The sequence below is a fragment of the Ovis canadensis genome, chromosome 2 (genome assembly GCF_042477335.2).
Source record: "Ovis canadensis isolate MfBH-ARS-UI-01 breed Bighorn chromosome 2, ARS-UI_OviCan_v2, whole genome shotgun sequence".
Taxonomy (NCBI): domain Eukaryota; kingdom Metazoa; phylum Chordata; class Mammalia; order Artiodactyla; family Bovidae; genus Ovis; species Ovis canadensis.
The window spans coordinates 216,898,045-216,917,529 of NC_091246.1; the positions used below are offsets into that span (position 1 = coordinate 216,898,045).

The 19,485-nt window shown below is 37.1% G+C and overlaps 1 protein-coding gene across 1 annotated transcript in view; it reads left to right on the forward strand.

Annotated features, from left to right (window-relative positions):
* The window catches only part of UNC80 (unc-80 homolog, NALCN channel complex subunit), a 239,685-nt gene that overhangs the window by 95,296 nt on the left and 124,904 nt on the right, over positions 1-19,485 (forward strand). The window contains exons 22-23 of the mRNA XM_069573767.1: positions 2,146-2,242; positions 11,093-11,265. Of these exons, the coding sequence (XP_069429868.1) occupies positions 2,146-2,242; positions 11,093-11,265 (270 nt within the window). The remainder of the gene's footprint in view (positions 1-2,145; positions 2,243-11,092; positions 11,266-19,485) is intronic.

A 19,485-nucleotide genomic window follows, 5' to 3' on the forward strand; every position in this document is an offset into this window, starting at 1 on the left:
TAACTACAGTGTGCATAGATTTCTTTTATACACACACAGAGTTTATCTTTGTTCCCTCCTTTTCCTACCCTCTGAACCATTCTCCCCATTGACAAGAGCAAAGAAGCTCAGGGTGATTTTTCCCACTATGGCCTTGTCTGTTAAGCATCGTAGTAGCCTGCAGTTTGGAAAATGTCATAATTCTTACTGAAAGCCATTTTGATTGATTCTTGATTCCAATCTTGATTCCAGCTTGTGCTTCTTCCAGCCCAGCATTTCTCATGATGTACTCTGCATATAAGTTAAATAAGCAGGGTGACAATATACAGTCTTGATGTACTCCTCTTCCTATTTGGAACCAGTCTGTTGTTCCATGTCCAGTTCTAATTGTTGCTTCCTGACCTACATACAGGTTTCTCAAGAGACAGGTCCGGTGGTCTGGTATTCCCATCTCTTTCAGAATTTTCTACAGTTTGTTGTGATCCACACAGTCAAAGGCTTTGGCGTAGTCAATAAAACAGAAATAGATGTTTTTCTGAAACTCTCTTGCTATTTCGATGATCCAGCAGATATTGGCAATTTGATCTCTGGTTCCTCTGCCTTTTCTAAAACCAGCTTGAACATCAGGAAGTTCACGGTTCACATATTGCTGAAGCCTGGCTTGGAGAATTTTGAGCATTACTTTACTAGCGTGTGAGATGAGTGCAATTTTGCATTTGTTTGACCTTTCTTTGGCATTGCCTTTCTTTGATATTGGAATGAAACCTGAACTTTTCCAGTCCTGTGGCCACTGCTGAGTTTTCCAAATTTGCTGGCATATTGAGTGCAGCACTTTCACAGCACCATCTTTTAGGATTTGAAATAGCTCAACTGCATTCCATCACCTCCACTAGCTTTGTTCATAGTGATGCTTCCTAAGGCCTACTTGACTTCACATTCCAGGATGTCTGGCTCTAGGTGAGTATGAGTGATCACACCATTGTGGTTATCTGGGCTGTGAAGAGCTTTTTTTGTACAGTTCTTTTGTGTATTCTTACCACCTCTTCTTAATGTCTTCTGCTTCTGTTAGGTCCATACCATTTCTGTCCTTTATCGAGCCCATCTTTGCATGAAATGTTCCCTTGGTATCTCTAATTTTCTTGAAGAGATCTCTAGTCTTTCCCATTCTGTTGTTTTCCTCTATTTCTTTGCATTGATCGCTAAAGAAGGCTTTCTTATCTCTCCTGGCTATTCTTTGGAACTCTGCATTCAAATGGGTATATCTTTCCTTTTCTCCTTTGCTTTTTGTTTCTCTTATTTTCTTAGCTATTTGTAAGGCCTCCTCAGACAGCCATTTTGCTTTTTTGCATTTCTTTTTCTTTGGGATGATCTTGATCCCTGTCTCCTGTACAAAGTCACAAACCTCTGTCCATAGTTCATCAGGCACTCTGTCTATCAGATCTAGTCCCTTAAGTCTACTTCTCACTTCCACTGTGTAGCCATAAGGGATTTGATTTAGATCGTACCTGAATAGTCTAGTCGTTTGCTCCACTTTCTTCAACTTAAGTCTGAATTTGGCAATAAGGAGTTCACGATCTGAGCCACAGTCAGCTGCTGGTCTTTTTTTAGCTGACTGTATAGAGTTTCTCCATCTTTGGCTACAAAGAATATAATAAAATCTGATTTTGGTGTTGACCATCTGGTGATGTCCATGTGTAGAGTCTTTTCTTGTGTTGTTGGAACAGGGTGTTTCTATGACAAGTGCATTCTCTTGGCAGAACTCTATTAGCCTTTGCCCTGCTTCATTCTGTACTCCAAGGCCAAATTTGCCTGTTACTCCAGGTGTTTCTTGACTTCCTAGTTTTGCATTCCAGTCCCCTATAATGAAAAGGACATCTTTTTGGGTGTTAGTTCTAGAAGGTCTTGTAGGTCTTCATAGGACCATTCAACTTCAGCTTCTTCAGCGTTACTTGTCAGGGCATAGACTTGGATTACTGTGATATTGAATGGTTTGCTTTGGAAACAAACAGAGATCATTCTATCGTTTTTGAGATTGCATCCAAGCACTGCATTTCGGACTCTCTTGTTGACCATGATAACTACTCCATTTCTTCTAAGGTAAAGGTTAGTATAAACACAAGAATTTCTTTTGAGTTAAGTTATCTGACTTCTTGTTTTTTTTCTTAGGTCAAATTCACCAGTGCTGTGAAGCTTTCTGAAGGTGGGCCAGGGAGTGGAATGGAAAACGGAAGAGATGAAGAGGAAAATTTTTTCAAGCGTCTTGGTAAATGTCTCTTGGCCTAAGAATTGCATGCAACTTTCATTACATAAAACAAATATTTATTAGATTAAATGATCTACTTTATATTTTCCTTGATTTCTTAATAATTTTTTCCTCATATGTATGTTGCTTGCATTACTCTTCACTAGGTCATGCCTGACTTTTTGGGACCCATGGACTGCAGCCTGCCAGGCTTCTCTGTCCATAGGATTTTCCAGGCAGAATACTTAGAGTGGGTTGCCATGTCCTACTCCAGGGGAGCTTCCCAACCCAGGGATCAAACCTGCATCTCCTGGATCTCCTGCATTGACAGGCGGATTCTTTACCACTGTGCCACGTGGCAAGCCCTACCCTTTATATAAAGATGTATATACATACATCTCCATCTGTTAACCATTTGGTTTAACACATATTAATGGATGTTCTACTGTGTTCCTCATTCCCTAGTGGGCCCTGGATTTACAAAGAATAAGGCACAGGCTTTTCTTCTGCTGTTCTGTCCTTTATTAAAAATCTGAGAGCTTTAAAGAACCTTCAGATATCCTTTTATCCACCCACCTATCTACTTAGGAATTCTGCACAGTAAATCCCTGACAGGTGGCCAGCCACCCTCTGAGCACTTCCACCGAGGGGGAGCTTATGACTGTACAAAGCAATCTGTTCCAGAACTAGACAGTTTTCATTGTTAGAAAGACTTTCCTTATATTCTGAAAATATACTTGTCCATAAATTTGACTCACTGTACTAGTTTTGGTATCTCTAGCCACCCACCCGCACACGCACACTCATACACTCATTCATACACATATTGCTAGTTTCACCTATTATCTATTTCATGTTCTCTCTTTTGATCTCACTTCTGCTGGTTAAACATTGTTGATTCCTTTTGTTTTCGTTACATAGACATGTCTCTAGATCTATCACCATCCCAATTCTGTTTTACTATGTATCATAATTAGATGATATGCTTTACAAAATGGGATGCTTCAGATGGAATGTAATACACTATATTTGACTTTAATCAATGTAATAGATGGAGAAGGCAATGGCACCCCACTCTAGTACTCTTGCCAGGAAAATCTCATGGATGGAGGAGTCTGGTAGGCTGCGGTCCATGGGGTCGCTAAGAGTCGGACATGACTGAGCGGCTTCACTTTCACTTTTCACTTTCATGCATTGGAGAAGGAAATGGCAACCCACTCCAGTGTTCTTGCCTGGAGAATCCCAGGGACGGGGGAGCCTGGTGGCTGCTGTCTATGGGGTCGCACAGAGTCGGATACGACTGAAGCAACTTAGCAGTAGCAGCAGCAATGTAATAGATAGTGTAACTCTTAAGCTCCAGGGGTATAACTAGCAGATGAACACAATTTAAGACTGCATCGTCTGTTTTCACATCACAGAGTTGGTTTGTGTTGAATTTGGGATTAGCCTTTGCCAGTTGTCCTTTACATGAATGAATATCATGTATTATTTTGATGTAATATTATTAATTCTTCATTTCAGAATAAATAATATGTATTGTTTCATTAACATGAAGGATAGTTAAGTCACTTACCCAGGAAGGAAATTCAGAGATAGGACCCAAAACAAGTTAAATTCTGAATCTTCTGTACAATTGTGGTATAAAAATCCATCAGCAGGGATTTCCCTGGACAGCTCCTAGAATACATATAGTTGACTTATTGATTGACAACTTGTGGCTACCATTTTCAGCCAATGATACCTTTAATATACTAGTGATCAGCAAGAACTTTCCCACATTATTGCAAAAACATCACCAGACTTTACCAAACAATTATCCCACTGATACCTTTATAACTCTGTCAAAAGGAGGCAAGTAATTTAGTTTAACATGATATTTTCTTCATAAAACCAAGTGGTTCCTATGTGGTTTTGTCTTTTTAGTGATCCTCTCTATCTAATTCTCTCTTACAGAATTTGGCTAGGCATACATACATCAAAGGGGCTTCCCAGGTGGTGCTAGTCGTAAAGAACCTGCCTGCCAATGCAGGAGATGTAAGAGATGTGGGTTCAATCCCTGGGTTGGGAAGATTCCCTGGAGGAGAAAATGGCAACCCATTCCAGTATTCTTGCCTGGAAAATCCCATGGACAGAGGAGCTGGGCAGGCTACAGTCCATAGGGTCATAAAAGGTCAGGTCTGTGGTTTCAAGAATCTTCCTATTAATTGGGAACCTTGTCATTTTCAGTCCTCTTGCACTCTTTCCACTCATATTTCAGAGAAGATGCATCTAATGTTCAAAGTTGTTAGTATTATATACAAATTTTTGTGGTGGTTGTTTGAGAAGGAAGTGTGGAACTAAAGTACATTCTCTAAATGTGTGCTGTGTTAGCTGAATGTCATTTGACTAGTACTGTGGTTGCATCTTCAGGTCCTTTCTGTGCACTGGCCTATAATTTGATGAAAATGAGACATAACCTCAGAGATTCGGGTCTCTCACATTTGTTGCCTTCTTAATTAAGCTTTTCTGTATTTCCCATTTGTAAATTTTTTTTAGCAGGAAAGAGAAAGCACGATTGATTTGTTTATCCTCCTTTTGAGTTGTTTATCTCCCTTCCTTCTTCAAGTAATAGGTCAATATTTTTATTCTTACTCTTATTCCAAACATGTTATCATTAGTCTTGCTCGTGCACCTTAGTTTCTTCTGGGTTTTGTGTTTTTCTCACCACTGTTCTTACAGACTTCAGCCATTGTTTCAGGTATTCTTTATATTTCATTCACAAATAGAAGAGACCTGATACAAAATATTCACACATCCTGAGTCTAGGGTGAGTTTGCGTCAATAGTACCCACAATGCAGTCTCTACCTGTGTGTCTAGAAGACAAAATGATAAAAATCTGGAACTGATTCTGGGATATTTAATGTGTTTTTGACTGAGAAAAGAATATGGTTTGTACATCATCATTCTTTATCCATAATCTCTGGCTTGTTAAAAATTTTTAAAATATTCTATGAGATAATTCTTTTGGAATGTTTTGCAAGGACAGATATCCCCAGCTATTCTAAAAAATCAAAACAACATCTGCTCATCTGAGTACGTTGTATTTTGCAACAACTGCCATCCTTGACCTTGTAAACATCTTAACTTTGAACCTGCTTTTGCTTTTTATTTCTTTCTTTTCCTTTTTCTAATACTTTGCAATCTGTTAATAGATGATCACTGTGCATCCATTATAGATGCATTGTCCATTTCTTTCTCATTTAAATTACTTTAATTACCTATTTTCTCTGTTTCTTTAAGGTTGTTGAAGAAAGCAAATACCAAACACTCTTACTCTCAATTTCAATGTAGTACTCTAACTTCCCTGGGTTAAGATAAAATAAATACATGGTTGAATTTTTTTAATCTAAGATTTTATTCAACAAATGAAAAATACATCTACTGAACATTTACAGAACTGAAATTACACTCAGAGACCAGCCATCTTTTTCTTCTATATTTTCCTATTTGCTAAGAATATTTCATTTTAGAAATCATATTGTCTCTATTTGAAGGAAGATATTTCATTAACTAAAATAATGTTTTTTCCCCCCAACTGACCAGGAAAATTGACTGACTTCTTTGTGCTCAGCTCTGTCATGAATTGTATGGAAAATGCTTCTTAAAGAAATACTAGATTTTGAAATGTCTTTTGAGATGTAGCAACTTTTTGGAAATGCATCCTATGTAAATTATACATCAGTAAGTTTAATGTAAAAAATAGTCAATAAGTGTAACTAGAATGAGAATAAAAGATTAATCATGATGGAGCAAACCAAGAGGCATCCTTACATTCTAGTAAATGTATATAAAAGATTAATAAGGAAGAGGTACATTTTATAGGCAAATCACTTTTAATGTTTCTTTCAGTATCACAATATGAAAGGTCAACAGGGTACAGCTAGACAGTCTGTAACATGTACAGTGTTGATTAATTTTTTACAGTATATTTTCTTGAAATAATCACAACCTTCAGCAGGATGTAAAAGTCTTCAACATAAACATTTGGGTATTCTAAAGACATAGTATGGCCTGGTGGTAAGATTATTACTAGTTTGGATTTGAATTCTCACCTTATGACTTTCTGTTGCATGAGCTTAGAGCTAGTTCACCTGTCCTTTCCTCTTTATCTCTCTGCTTCTATTCTTTCTCATTCTCTCTCTCTTTAAAATCATTTTAAAGATCTATCTTTTATAGCTGTTACAAAAAATAGAATAAATTATAAAATATCTCTCATACAGTACTTGACACATACTAAGTGCTCAAAGAGTTAGTAAATATATTGTTATCTATTAACACTATATGGGCTTCCCAGCTGGCACTAGTGGTAAAGAACCTACTTGCCAGTGCAAGAGATATAAGAGATACAGGTTCGATCCCTGGGTCAGGAAGATTCCCTGGAGGAGGGCATGACAACCCACTCAAGTATTCTTGCCTGGAGAATCCCATGGACAGAGGAGTCTGGTGGGCTATAGTCCACATAATCAGAAAAACTGCTGCTGCTGCTAAGTCACTTCAGTCGTGTCCGACTCTATGCGACCCCATAGATGGCAGCCCACTAGGCTCCTCTGTCTCTGGGATTCTCCAGGCAAGAATACTGGAGTGGGTTGCCATTTTCTTCTCCAATGTATGAAAGTGAAAAGCGAAACTGAAGTCGCTCAGTCGAGCCCAACTCTTAGTGACCCCATGGACTGCAGCCTACCAGGCTCCTCCGTCCATGGGATTTTCCAGGCAAGAGTACTGGAGTAGGGTGCCATTGCCTTCTAGACATGACTGAAGCAACTTGGCACACAAGCACATTAATGCTATATAGATACAATGGAAATTTTCCATTGTCAATAGCTTTTACTTACAGCATAATCCTTACATCCTGGACTTGTGGGGTTTTTACCAAATGTGCATCATCTGTGAATGATTCTTCACAGAATAGATTCTTACCAACAATGATTGTTTTGATCACTTCTGTTTTCATTATTTTATTTTTACTTCTTAACTGTGTTGTTTCTGAAGTTCTATCAAAATGACACTTTCTTGGGAATTCCCTGAAGGTTCAGTGGTTAGGACTCTTCAGGGGGCAGAGATTCTGCCCCCTGAAGGGGAAATGAAGATCCTGTATGCCACCTGGCATGGCCGAAAAAAAAAGGAAAGGGAGACTTTCTTTAGTAATATTGAATACATATTTTTAGAAGTAATTATCTTGTCAAAAAATATTGAAAAAATGGTAGTATATTTATTCTTAATGCTTCCTTTAATAAAATGATGAAAACTTTAAAATAAATTAGTTAAATTAGAATACATTTTTTGACCATCCAGTCTATCTTATACATTAGTTCTATTTCAAATTTGAGAGTTATCACTTAATGTATCTTATATCTTAATTATGATAAGAAATAATGGAACAACTTGATTCACTAAAAAGAAAAATCTTATTATTTGGGAATTTATCTTAAATTCAAAGTTTAAATTTAGGTACAATTAGAGTGTAAATATTGAATTAATGAGATATCCTGTGACATGTGTATCTATTAAAGGACTGTATAAAAATGATTAATAAAGTGATATATAGATAGGAAAAATAACAGGAAGTTACCTGTTCTAATAGTTTTGCTTATGTTCAATGAGTAAATAGAATAGTATTTTGAAAGACAGCTGTCTGAAGACAATGTTCTCCAGGAAATGTTTGTTCATTATCTGTAGCTTCTAGCTATGCCTTCTTAGGACTATTTGAAATTCTGTCTTCTGAAATTTTTTCCACCTTCAGATTCTCTTTGTGCTACTTCCTTTTGCATTTGATACAAAATATGCTTCCACTAACTAGAAAAAAAATACTGAAGATGCTGAATATGGAATTTTTATTCTAGAATATTTATACTTGAAAAGGAAACACACCCATAAGGAATGAAATATAGGAAATGTTGATAATGACATTTTCATTATATTCTGAGCCATTTTTGTACTTATGAAAAATTTCAAACATAGACAAAGAGTAAAAAGGGTGGTCCAGTGGATTCCAAATATCTATCACCCACTTGTAATAATGAAAATTTTTTTTGTAATTTGCTTCATCATATTTTTTAATATATTTTAGAACAAATTCCACACATCATATAATTTCACACCTATGTAATTTAGCATGATACTGAGATATTTTGAAAGCTGTTGACCAGGAATTGGTAATTATTTTTATACCATGCCATAATTTTTTAGCTTGTGGTAATAGGTCCAATGGAATCTGTTCCCCAAGTTTGAACTGCTTTCAAAGAATGAAAAACAGGTGCTCACCTTTTCCCACTAGTACACGTGATGGCTGACAGCCCTATATGGGGCACACTATCATGGTAACCCAAGCTCATAACTAAAAATACCACCCTTTTATTTACGAAGAATGCAAGCAATTAAAAGGACAGGTCTAACTCTGGATTTGATTTTTAAGTGCAAATTTGTGAACATTAGTGTTTATTAGCAGGAACAAATTATTCACCATATATCCTGTAACTCCCAGTTACAACACACTTGCACGTAGGACACTTTAGTTGAGAGCAACAGCTATGCTGAGGCAGCAGGTGGGAAAGTGGGGTAGTGCTTTGGTGAGATTAAGGTACTTTTTATAGAAGAGGTGAGAAAGCCATTTCCTATAATGGCACCTGTGACTTACTGAGGACCTGGGGTTGGCAACACTGCAAATGAATGGTGTCAGCATACATTAAGCCAAGCACGAAATCAGCCTCCTGGGGGTATATTCTGAAGTGTTAAAAGTCCTTTTCAAAATCATGGGAAGCAATTTGGGCTTGGTTTTTAAAAGTATATTCAATATTATATGAGATTATATATGTTATATATAATATATAAATTATATAAGAGAAACTAAATATTATATATATGGGTATATATACACACACACATATATACTAGAAATTATAAAAAAGCTATGAGATATTTAGGTTTTTTAAAAAAAAGAATTGTTCAGTTGCTCAGTCGTGTCCGACTCTTTGTGACTCTATGGACTGCAGCAGGCCAGGCTTCCCTGTCCTTTGCCATCTCCCACAGTTTGCTCAAATTCATATCCATTGAGTCAGTGATGCCATCCAACCATCTCATCGTCTGTCATTCCCTTCTCCTCCTTCCTTCAATCTTTCCCAGCTTTAGAGTCGTTTCCAATGAGTCGGCTCTTTACATCAGGTGGCCAAAGTATTGGAGCTTCAGCATCAGTCCTTCCCAGTGAATGTTCAGGATTGATTTCCTTTAGGGAAAAGTACCTGGGGTTAAAAAAGATGAAAAACTGTGATCCTTAGACTTCTTGTATTAAAGTCATGTGACGTGTTTGTTAATATTCATAGCCCCCAGACCTATGGAATCAAAACCTCTAGCAATAGAACCTGATATTATGCATTTTAAGGAACTCCAGACAGATTCTCATTCTTATGGAATGAGAATTTTTCCAGCTTAACTGGAAAAATAAGAAAAGATCTATCAGTGGTTCCCAAACTTCTGATTACTGTGTGGTATCAAGCTGGCAGCGTCCTTATCATCTGTGAGGCTTTACAAAGCTCACATTCTCATACTTCTTCAGAGACACTGGTTCTGAAGTTCTGAATAAGATTCAAAACTTCCCAGATAATTCTGATGCATAGCCAGGTTTGGAAATCTTGGAATTAAATGAGCACCTCCCAAATCCTTTACAACTCTCATTGTCAATGATTCTTTGCATTGGCACCAAGATACCAGGATATTGTCTTTGACATAAGTTTTTTGTAACAGATCTGAAATTGCACAGTGATTTTGCATCTTCCATAAAAGCAGAATTTAGCTGTTGATTACAGGAAGAATTATTTTAAATAATCCCCTTAGCAGTGTTAGAGAAGAGACCTGGTATCAAAATGATCAGACCCTATAATCCCTGGTGGTGCAGATGGTAAAGAATCTGCCTGCAGTGCCAGAGAGCTGGGTTCAACTGGGTCAGAAAGATCCCCTGGAGAAGGGAACAACTACCCACTCCAGTTCTCTTGCCTGGAAAATCCCATGGATGGAGGAGCTTGGTCATGAGGTTGCTAAGAGTCGGACACGGCTGAGCGACTTCACTTTCACTTTTCACTTTCATGCATTGGAGAAGGAAATGGCAACCTACTCCAGTATTCTTGCCCGGAGAATCCCAGGGACAGGGGAGCCTGGTAGGCTGCTGTCTATGGGGTCGCACAGAGTCAGACACGACTGAAGCAACTTACCAGTAGCAGCAGCAGTAGGAGCCTGGCGGGCCTACAGTCCATGGGGTCACCAGAGTCGGACATGGCTGAGCGACTAACGCTTTGACTATTATATTTATCTTTTAAATTTTTAATCATTAAAATTTATTTTATTTTCACATAGTTGATTTATAATGTGTTAATTTCTGCTGTATAGCAAAATGATTCAGTTATACATATATTTATACATTATCTTTCAGATTCTTTTTCATTATGGTTTATCACAGGATATTGAATACAGTTCTCTGTGCTATCCAGTAAGACCTTGGTGTTTATCCATTCTATATATAATAGTTTACATCTGCTAATCCCAAACTCCCAATCCACCCCTCCCTCACCCTCTTCCCCCTGTCTGTTCTCTATGGATTGGACCCTCTATTTAAATAGTTGTGTAACACCCCATATTTACATACACAGTGTGTCGCCAGATTCTTAAAAGTCAAGGCATGTCCAAATCAAGCATTAGATAGAGAGGAGAGAGGTGTAGTTCAGGAAAATGTTCTCAGGCCAACACTACAGAAAATATATCGTTGAAACTTCAAAGCTTTTTTAAAATTTACAACCATTACACTCTCTCTCCTTCTTTCTTCCAACATGGGAAAACCCCCACAGGTTGCCACAGTTTTGATGACCATCTGTCTTCCAACCAAGATGGCGGAAAAGGCAAAAACGTGGTGAATCTTGGAGCAATCCGACAAGGCATGAAGCGCTTTCAGTTTCTGTTAAACTGCTGTGAGCCAGGGACAATTCCTGATGCATCGATCTTGGCAGCTGCCTTGGATCTTGTAAGTTGTTGCAAGAATTTTCTCATCCTGTACTCCGTTCCAGTTAATTCTGCTAATGGCAGAAAGGATTAATCCCCATTCCTAACCCTAACTATGGATTTATGTTTTGGCCTTATTTTTTCTCCTCAGCATTAGTGGGAAAAGGAGGGAAAAGGTGGTGAGGTAAAAGAAGAAAAGAAATGAGGAAAATTCTTAGTAAATAAATTCTATATAGCATCATAATTTAAAGTTTATGAATCTTTTAAATATAATACATATATTAAAATATATAAAGTATAGTCTGTATAGCATCATGATTAACAGTCTATGAGTCACATTCCAGAACAGTATGAGACTTTCTGGCTTAAAATCTCTCTGACATCTGTTAGCCAAACACTGTAAAATGCTATTAAATGTAATAAGAGTAATAATAATATTATGTCTACCTCCTAGGGCTAGTGTGAGGATTAAATGAGATACTGGATATAAAGTCTTCATTGCAATGCCTGAAATACGGCAAGTTCTCACTGAAGTAGACCATTATTATTGTTAATTGTTATTAGTCATGTCTGTCACATATTAATCCTTTAAACTCTGTCTTGGTCTAATTCCGTTAGTTGAGGGAGAATATGAAGCAAGGATCAATTGAAATTAATAGTACAGAAGCACCTTGAACATTGTATGGAATTATTCACATGTGAGAGATTCAAGAGTATAATGTGAATCTTGTTTAAGAAGTATTTTTGTTAGGTAGACGAAGCCCAGACATGAATTTAGAACTGTCTCTCAATTTCCTTTATTTACCTGCTGGTTTAATAAATTCTTCAAATATTGTACAAATACTGGGGACAAAATACCAAGTAAATATCAAGAAATAAAAGTCTTTTATATTAACATTTTAAAAAGAATTAAAGTAGACATTTTTACAACAGAAACCCTTTAGCCCATTTTGTAACTCGTGATCATATAAATGCTGGCACTCATATTTTTGCCTTGGAAAATCATCTAAAGCTTATAATTCATGACATTTTTCTGTGACATTAATAGTTTTTACTGTCATGATATTTAGTGACCAGCAAGGTATGTAGCTTCACGTAAGCCTGAAATGCAAATACCACTATAATCATCCAAAGGTTATTTATATAAAATGTTTCAGTCAGTTTCTCACTCTTGGATATTGGCCTTTGCAAATATTTTTCTTAATTCCAAAGTAGTTAATGTGTATTGATATATGCTATGGTAACTAAAATATAGAGAGTCACAGGTCTCCAGGAGAGCTGAGGAGGGTGGCAATCAAACAAAGAATGGGATGCCTGTCTAAAGCAAGAGAGCTAGCAAGGCAGAGAGCCAGTTTCTTGTTATCTAAGGGGGAGAGGGGTAACTTGCCTGTCACTCTTTTGAGTCATGCATGGTTCTTCTTAATCACATCTTGATCTATTCTGAAAGGAGCACATTAAAATAAATTAATGTAACAAATAGATAAAGAAAGGACAACTGAACATTTAGAAAATGAGTAAGTACATGGTTAGTTCACAAAAAAATACTAAAGCCAGTAAAGTGTGCCACATTTTATTTGCACTTCAGAAATACTCATTAAAATATCCATAAATTCCTATATTAAAACTGTCAGATTTGCAATGATTAGAAAGTGCTCATGGAGTATGAAATGTCATGGTGTTGGTAGCAGTGGAAGCAGCCGGATTTGATTAGGGAACAGAAGAAAGTATTGGAATAACAGAGTGACAGTGAGAATGCAGTAAGCGTGAGCAGAGCTCTCAGCCTCTCCGGAGTTAGTAATTTTCGACTCAATCTCATCATCGAGGAAGAGAAACATATATTTGATATGTCAAATATCAAATGGAAAAAATGGTGAAATTTGAAAGCCTGGAAGTCAATGTGGCTTACAAGATGCTCATCATATAATAATTGATTAATTAACTCAGCCAATATCTCCTGAAGGTTTCCTATGTGCCAGGCATAGTGCAGTAAAGGGTAACACAGCAGAACTCAACTGGAAAGCATTACTTGTTTTGCAGCTTTCCTTATGAAGATAATGTTTGTATGGTGATCTCTTTTCTAGACTTAGAGTGTACAGCATTCTTAGGTTGACAGACTAATGATTAACGCTTACTGTGTGCCTACTGTATTTCCAAATAAAAACCAAATGAAGCTCAGAAAGACCAACTGGCCAGGGCTTGAAGTCAACAAATGATAGAGCTGGATTAGAGCAGACCCTCTATTTTATACAACACCATGTTGACTCTCTCATAAAAAAATTATGTGAGATCACCATATGAACTTTAAAATATGAAAAATAAGAAATTCTATATCTTAAACCTGATAGTTTAAATGTGGTTTTAGAAACTGATGATGACAGAAGTTATTTGAACAATTTATTAAATACACAATAGCAATGGTACATTAGAACTTTATGGGTAATCTGTGCTGTAGAGTTCCAAATGTACTATTGTGTCCATCTTTGTCTCAATTCTGAAGTCACAGATACTTTGGAAAATTTTTAGACAAAGGAACCATTAAATTTTATTAACATTTACTGATGGTATAAAACGGAAGGAATAAATACTTCCTACGGAGAAGGCTTTTAAGATTTATAAGATATGTGGGCATGGGAAAAACAGGAGGCTTGTGACAAACAGATTGATATATTTGAAGATTTAATAAATAACCCCAGTCAAGCAAATTAACACTGGCTTCTGAATGGAGATTATGTTAATAAGAATATTGATGAGTACTTTGATAGTCATCAATACTTGATGCTGGAATTTTATTCCTTCTCATCAGATGCTTCCATACCTATATAATCTTTAACTGCTATAATGCTTAGAGTTTCCAAGGAGATTCAATTAGTGGCAGAATTCCACAGAACTTTTAAAATTATTTTACACCTTCCAAGTAAGATTGTGGCCAGTTAGTTACCAAATCACTAGATTCTCCTTTCTTCCTTTCCTGTTGGACCAATTCTGGTCTGCTTGATTCTGGTCTTCTCAACCTTATTAATCTCATGGTAAGAAATAAAGGAGATTTGATGTTTATGAGTAATATCTTCAAGCCTCAAAGTAAAGAAGCATTTTCTGATCACTATAGATATCCAGTGGGGCTTCCCTGGTGGCTCAGAGGTTAAAGCATCTGCCTGGAATGCGGGAGACCCGGGATCGATCCCTGGGTTGGGAAGATCCCCTGGAGAAGGAAATGGCACCCACTCCAGTACTCTTGTCTGGAGAATCCCATGGAGGGAGGAGCCTGGTAGGCTACAGTCCATGGGGTCGCAAAGAGTCGGACACGACTGAGTGACTTCACATTACTTCACTTCACTTCACTTCATAGATATCCAGTAGATACTTTGAGAAGTAATGAGTTCTTTGTCATTACACTGGACTCAATGGAGGAAGTTTACAGGGGGACTTAAGAAATAGGTGGTTAGTGTGAGTTTCTTTACTATCTGAGAGTCTTTGATTCTAGGTCAAGGTCAAGGAGTATCCAGAGGTCAGTATCAGTCAAGAATAAAAGGAAACAGAGAAATTTTAGGCAGACCTGGTTGGTTGAAAAAAAAAACCCAAAAACAGATGAGATAGGTGATGATGGTGGTGATGGTAAAAAGAGGGGATAGGTGATGATGGTGGTGATGGTAAAAAGAGGGGATAGGTGGTGGTGGTGGTGATGGTAAAAAGAGGGAATAGGTGGTGGTGGTGGTGATGGTAGAAAGAGGGGATAGGTGGTGGTGGTGATGGTAGAAAGAGGGGATAGGTGGTGGTGGTGGTGATGGTAAAAAAAGGGGATAGGTGGTGGTGGTGGTGATGGTAAAAAAAGGGGATAGGTGGTGGTGGTGGTGATGGTAAAAAAAGGGGATAGGTGGTGGTGGTGGTGATGATGGTAAAAAGAGGGGATAGGTGGTGGTGGTGGTGATGGTAGAAAGAGGGGAGAGGTGGTGGTGGTGATAAAAAGAGGGGATAGGTGGTGGTGGTGGTGGTGATAAAAAGAGGGGATAGGTGGTGGTGGTGGTGATGGTAAAAAGGGGATAGGTGGTGGTGGTGGTGGTGATAAAAAGAGGGGATAGGTGGTGGTGGTGGTGGTGATGGTAAGTAGAGGGGAGAGGTGGTGGTGGTGATGATAAAAAGAGGGGAGAGGTGGTGGTGGTGGTGATGGTGGAAAGAGGGGAGAGGTGTGGTGGTGGTGGTGGTGGCCGTTGCAGTGGTGGTGGCGATGATGGCAGTCATCATGATGGTAGTGATGATAGTAGTCATGGTGGTAGTGGTGGCAGAGATGAGGGTAGAAGATGACAAAGTAACATTTTCATTATTTATCACAGTTTATAAAGCACCTTCATATTCATTATTTTATTTGTTGATATAAGAGGAAAGGAGTAAGCCAGGAAATGGTCTCCAAATGAGGGCACCCCTAACTTCAATTTCTCAGATACAGAAAAGTGAAGGAACCAAAATCACTGGTGAATGCTGGCAAGAGTACTGAGAGGAAGGAAAGTGTGGCTGCATGTCCAATATGTTTGAAGCAAAGTGGCATTCTCTTTTTACCATCATTTAAGCAAGTGTGGCAATGGCAGTTGTTCATACCTGTTGATTTGGGGTTAAGCGCCCCTCGAGATTAATGTTCACAAATGTCTTTTATTAGATGTGTTATTACATTGTGTATCCTCTGTGTTTGGTTACACTTAATATCTGACTTCGTCTGCTTCCTGACTTTCAGAAATGCTTCACTTTTAAATGTTTTACATGTTTTCCAATGCATTTGTGGTTTTAGTGTATAAATATATATATATATATAAATATGTAGATGTAGGTATCTGTCTAGTCAAACCTATGGTTTTTCCAGTAGTCATGTACGGATGTGACAATTGGACTATAAAGAAAGCTGAGCACCGAAGACTTGATGCTTTTGAACTGTGGTGTTTAAGAAGACACTTGAGAGTTCCTTGGACTGCAAGGGGATCCAACCAGTCCATCCTAAAGGAAATCAGTCCTGAACATTCATTGGAAGGACTGATGCTGAAGCTGAAACTCCAATACTTTGGCCACCTGATCCGAAAAACTGACTCATTTGAAAAGACCCTGACTCTGGGAAAGATTGAAGGTGGGAGGAGAAGGGGATGACAGAGGATGAGATGGTTGGATGGTATCACCGACTCAAATGGACATGAGTTTGAGTAAACTCCAGGAGTAGGTGATGGACAGGGAAGCCTGGCGTGCTGCAGTCCGTGGGGTCTCAAAAAGTCAGACATGAGTGAGCGACTGAACTGAACTGAGATGTAGATATAAATGACATAGATGGATAGATTGATGATAGATACCGATGTCAGATATATATGCAGATGCATATGTACATACAGATAGGTATAGATAGATAGATAGGTAGACATAGATATAAATACAGATATAGGAATAGATTCTACCATTTCATCCTATATGATTTAGGAGAGGAAGGGAAAATGAATACATTCAGTTCATCATCATTTTACAGTCCAACACTCCCATCTCCTTTTTGTTGTTTGCTTTTGTTGGATGTTGCACTCATTTTTAACTACAACTTAAATGCAATGTTTACCTTATGATGTAGCTTTTATTTCAGAACAATTTTCATTGTCTCTTTACCTGCATCATAGAATTTCAATGTGATTTTTTTCTAGTATACAATTTTCTTCAGAGTTAAAAAGCATTATTAAATGAGAGAAATACTAGAAATGTCAGTGTTCAAAGTCTTGCCCATCTGAAGGTTTTGTTTTATCCTCTTGTGATTATTGTTGTGACTATGAAGGGATAATTGGTTCAGTTTTCATTTCAGCACAGCTCCTCCTCACACTGTTTCTCATCAGTATAAATTTAACAAATGCAACTATAAGACATTTTTTAAAAGACATGTTTTAGAAAGGATTTGTTTCATCTTTAGGTTGATATAATCTACAAGCACAAAAAATAGAAAAATTATGCAGTTTGAGTAAAAGGCACTTTTGTCTGTTTTCTATATATTTCAGGTGAAATTATCTCATTTTTTATCCAGACAAACACATGACATGTACAGACATAGTGATGTCTCATCTACTGGTAATTTACTAGCATGAATAATACAAAATAATGTCAATTTGCTTTAGTAACAATTCCATGAATATAAGAGAGTCCATTGGATCATAGTTTTCTCCCTAGTCTGTGGAAAAAGAAAACCTAATTCATGTTAAATTATAATAGGTTCATAAATAGATAGCTTTAGGAGGAATGATTATATAATTTGTATTCTAAGTGGGACACTTTTGAGAGTGAAATGGGGTGTTATCAATAATCATACCAATTAGACATAAACTAGAACTCTCCTGGGGAAAATGAAACATTCAGTTCAGTTCAGTCGCTCAGTCGTGTCCAACTCTTTGCGACCCCATGAATCGCAGCACGCCAGGCCTCCCTGTCCGTTACCAGCTCCCGGAGTTCACTCAGACTCACGTCCATCGAGTCAGTGATGCCATCCAGTCATCTCATCCTCGGTCGTCCCCTTCTCCTCCTGCCCCCAATCCTTCCCAGCATCAGTCTTTTCCAGTGAGTCAACTCTTCGCATGGGGTGGCCAAAGTACTGGAGTTTCAGCTTCAGCATCATTTCTTCCAAAGAAATCCCAGGGCTGATCTGCTTCAGAATGGACTGGTTGGATCTCCTTGCAGTCCAAGGGACCCTCAAGAGTCTTCTCCAACCCCACAGTTCAAAAGCATCAATTAGGTTACCATATAGTCATACTTTTAGGTTCACTGCAACAAATTTAATCCACATTGGAGTTTACCATCATAAGACTACTTGGTGATCAATGGAAATTACCTTTTTTCAAGGAATTAGGAATATATGCAGATGGGGAACTATAAAACAAAGTAATATTGTGTTTTCTTTTGAATCATAAGAAAAGTTGAAGTAATCCAGTAATAACCAAAGCTAAGTGGTCCAATTATACACTTTATTCTAGTGGTACTCCTACATTGAATTTTTAAAAAAAATCTGACTATGAAATATAGCAGTCAGGCACACACACACAAAAAGGATATGTCATAAATATGTAGCATTTAAATAAAAAAGTTTTAATGTTGTATGTTCATCATATATGTTAAAAAGTAGTACATTTCAATTTTTTTTAAGTCCCTTGTATTCCTTTTCTAATCACTCACCCCTACTTCCCAGAGGACCCTGTTGTCTCGAACTTTAATTTTCCCTGTGCTTGGCTTTTTTTGCTTCATAAGTTTGTATCCCTAGAGAATATGTCATTTTGTTCTGTTTCCTCATGATGTTTTAATATATAAATTTTGATATAATTGATAAAAATTTTCTTTAATGGTTTTTTTAGTCTTTTTAAAGAAATCCCACAGTAATAATAAATGCATGTTACATTTTCCTCTAAAATTTTAAAGTTTACGTTTCACATTTAGGTCTTTAACTAGAATTTACTGTGTGTGTAAAGTGGGATTCTTTCCTTTCTTTCTTTTTATTTCACATGAAAAAAATATCCTAGGGTGTTATTTTGACTAATTCATTGTTTTTTATCTGATATGCAACACCATCCTAATCATGTGTCCAGTTTCTATACATGCATGGATGTGATTCCGAGAGTTTTTCTGTTCCATTCCCTGTGTACGCTGAGTTAATCTACTCTGTCTTAATAGCTCAGACTTTGAACATCACCCAATTATCCTTTGCTCTTCCATGTAAATTTTGTAATTAGCTTGTCAATTTCTCTGAAAATTCTTTGATATATTCTTGGAATTACATTGAGCCCACAGATAAATTTAGATGTTATTAAAATTCAAATTGAGATTCAGAGTTGAATTGATTATTCAAAAGTTCTATTTCTCTCTGAGTCAGTTTAAGTAATTTTACATTTTTCAGTAATTTGTCAGGTTTACCTCAATTTTCATATTTGTTGGATTAAATTTGATAATTTTCTTATTAATATTTTCAGCATCTGTTATTACTTTATCTGTTTTTATTTCTAAAATTGTCTCCTTAGGCTTGCCAGGTATTTGTCAATTTTGTTAGCCTTTTTTAACAATCTTGTTAATTCTCTCTATTGTGTCTTATTCTCTAATTCATTAATGCCTTATTATTTTTTTATTGAGGTAGAGTTGATTTACAAAGTGTGCAACAAAGTGATTCAGTTTTATACATATATATAATTTTTAAAGATTATTTCCCCTCATAGGTTATTATAAAGTATTGAGTATATCCTGCCCTTATTTTTCATTC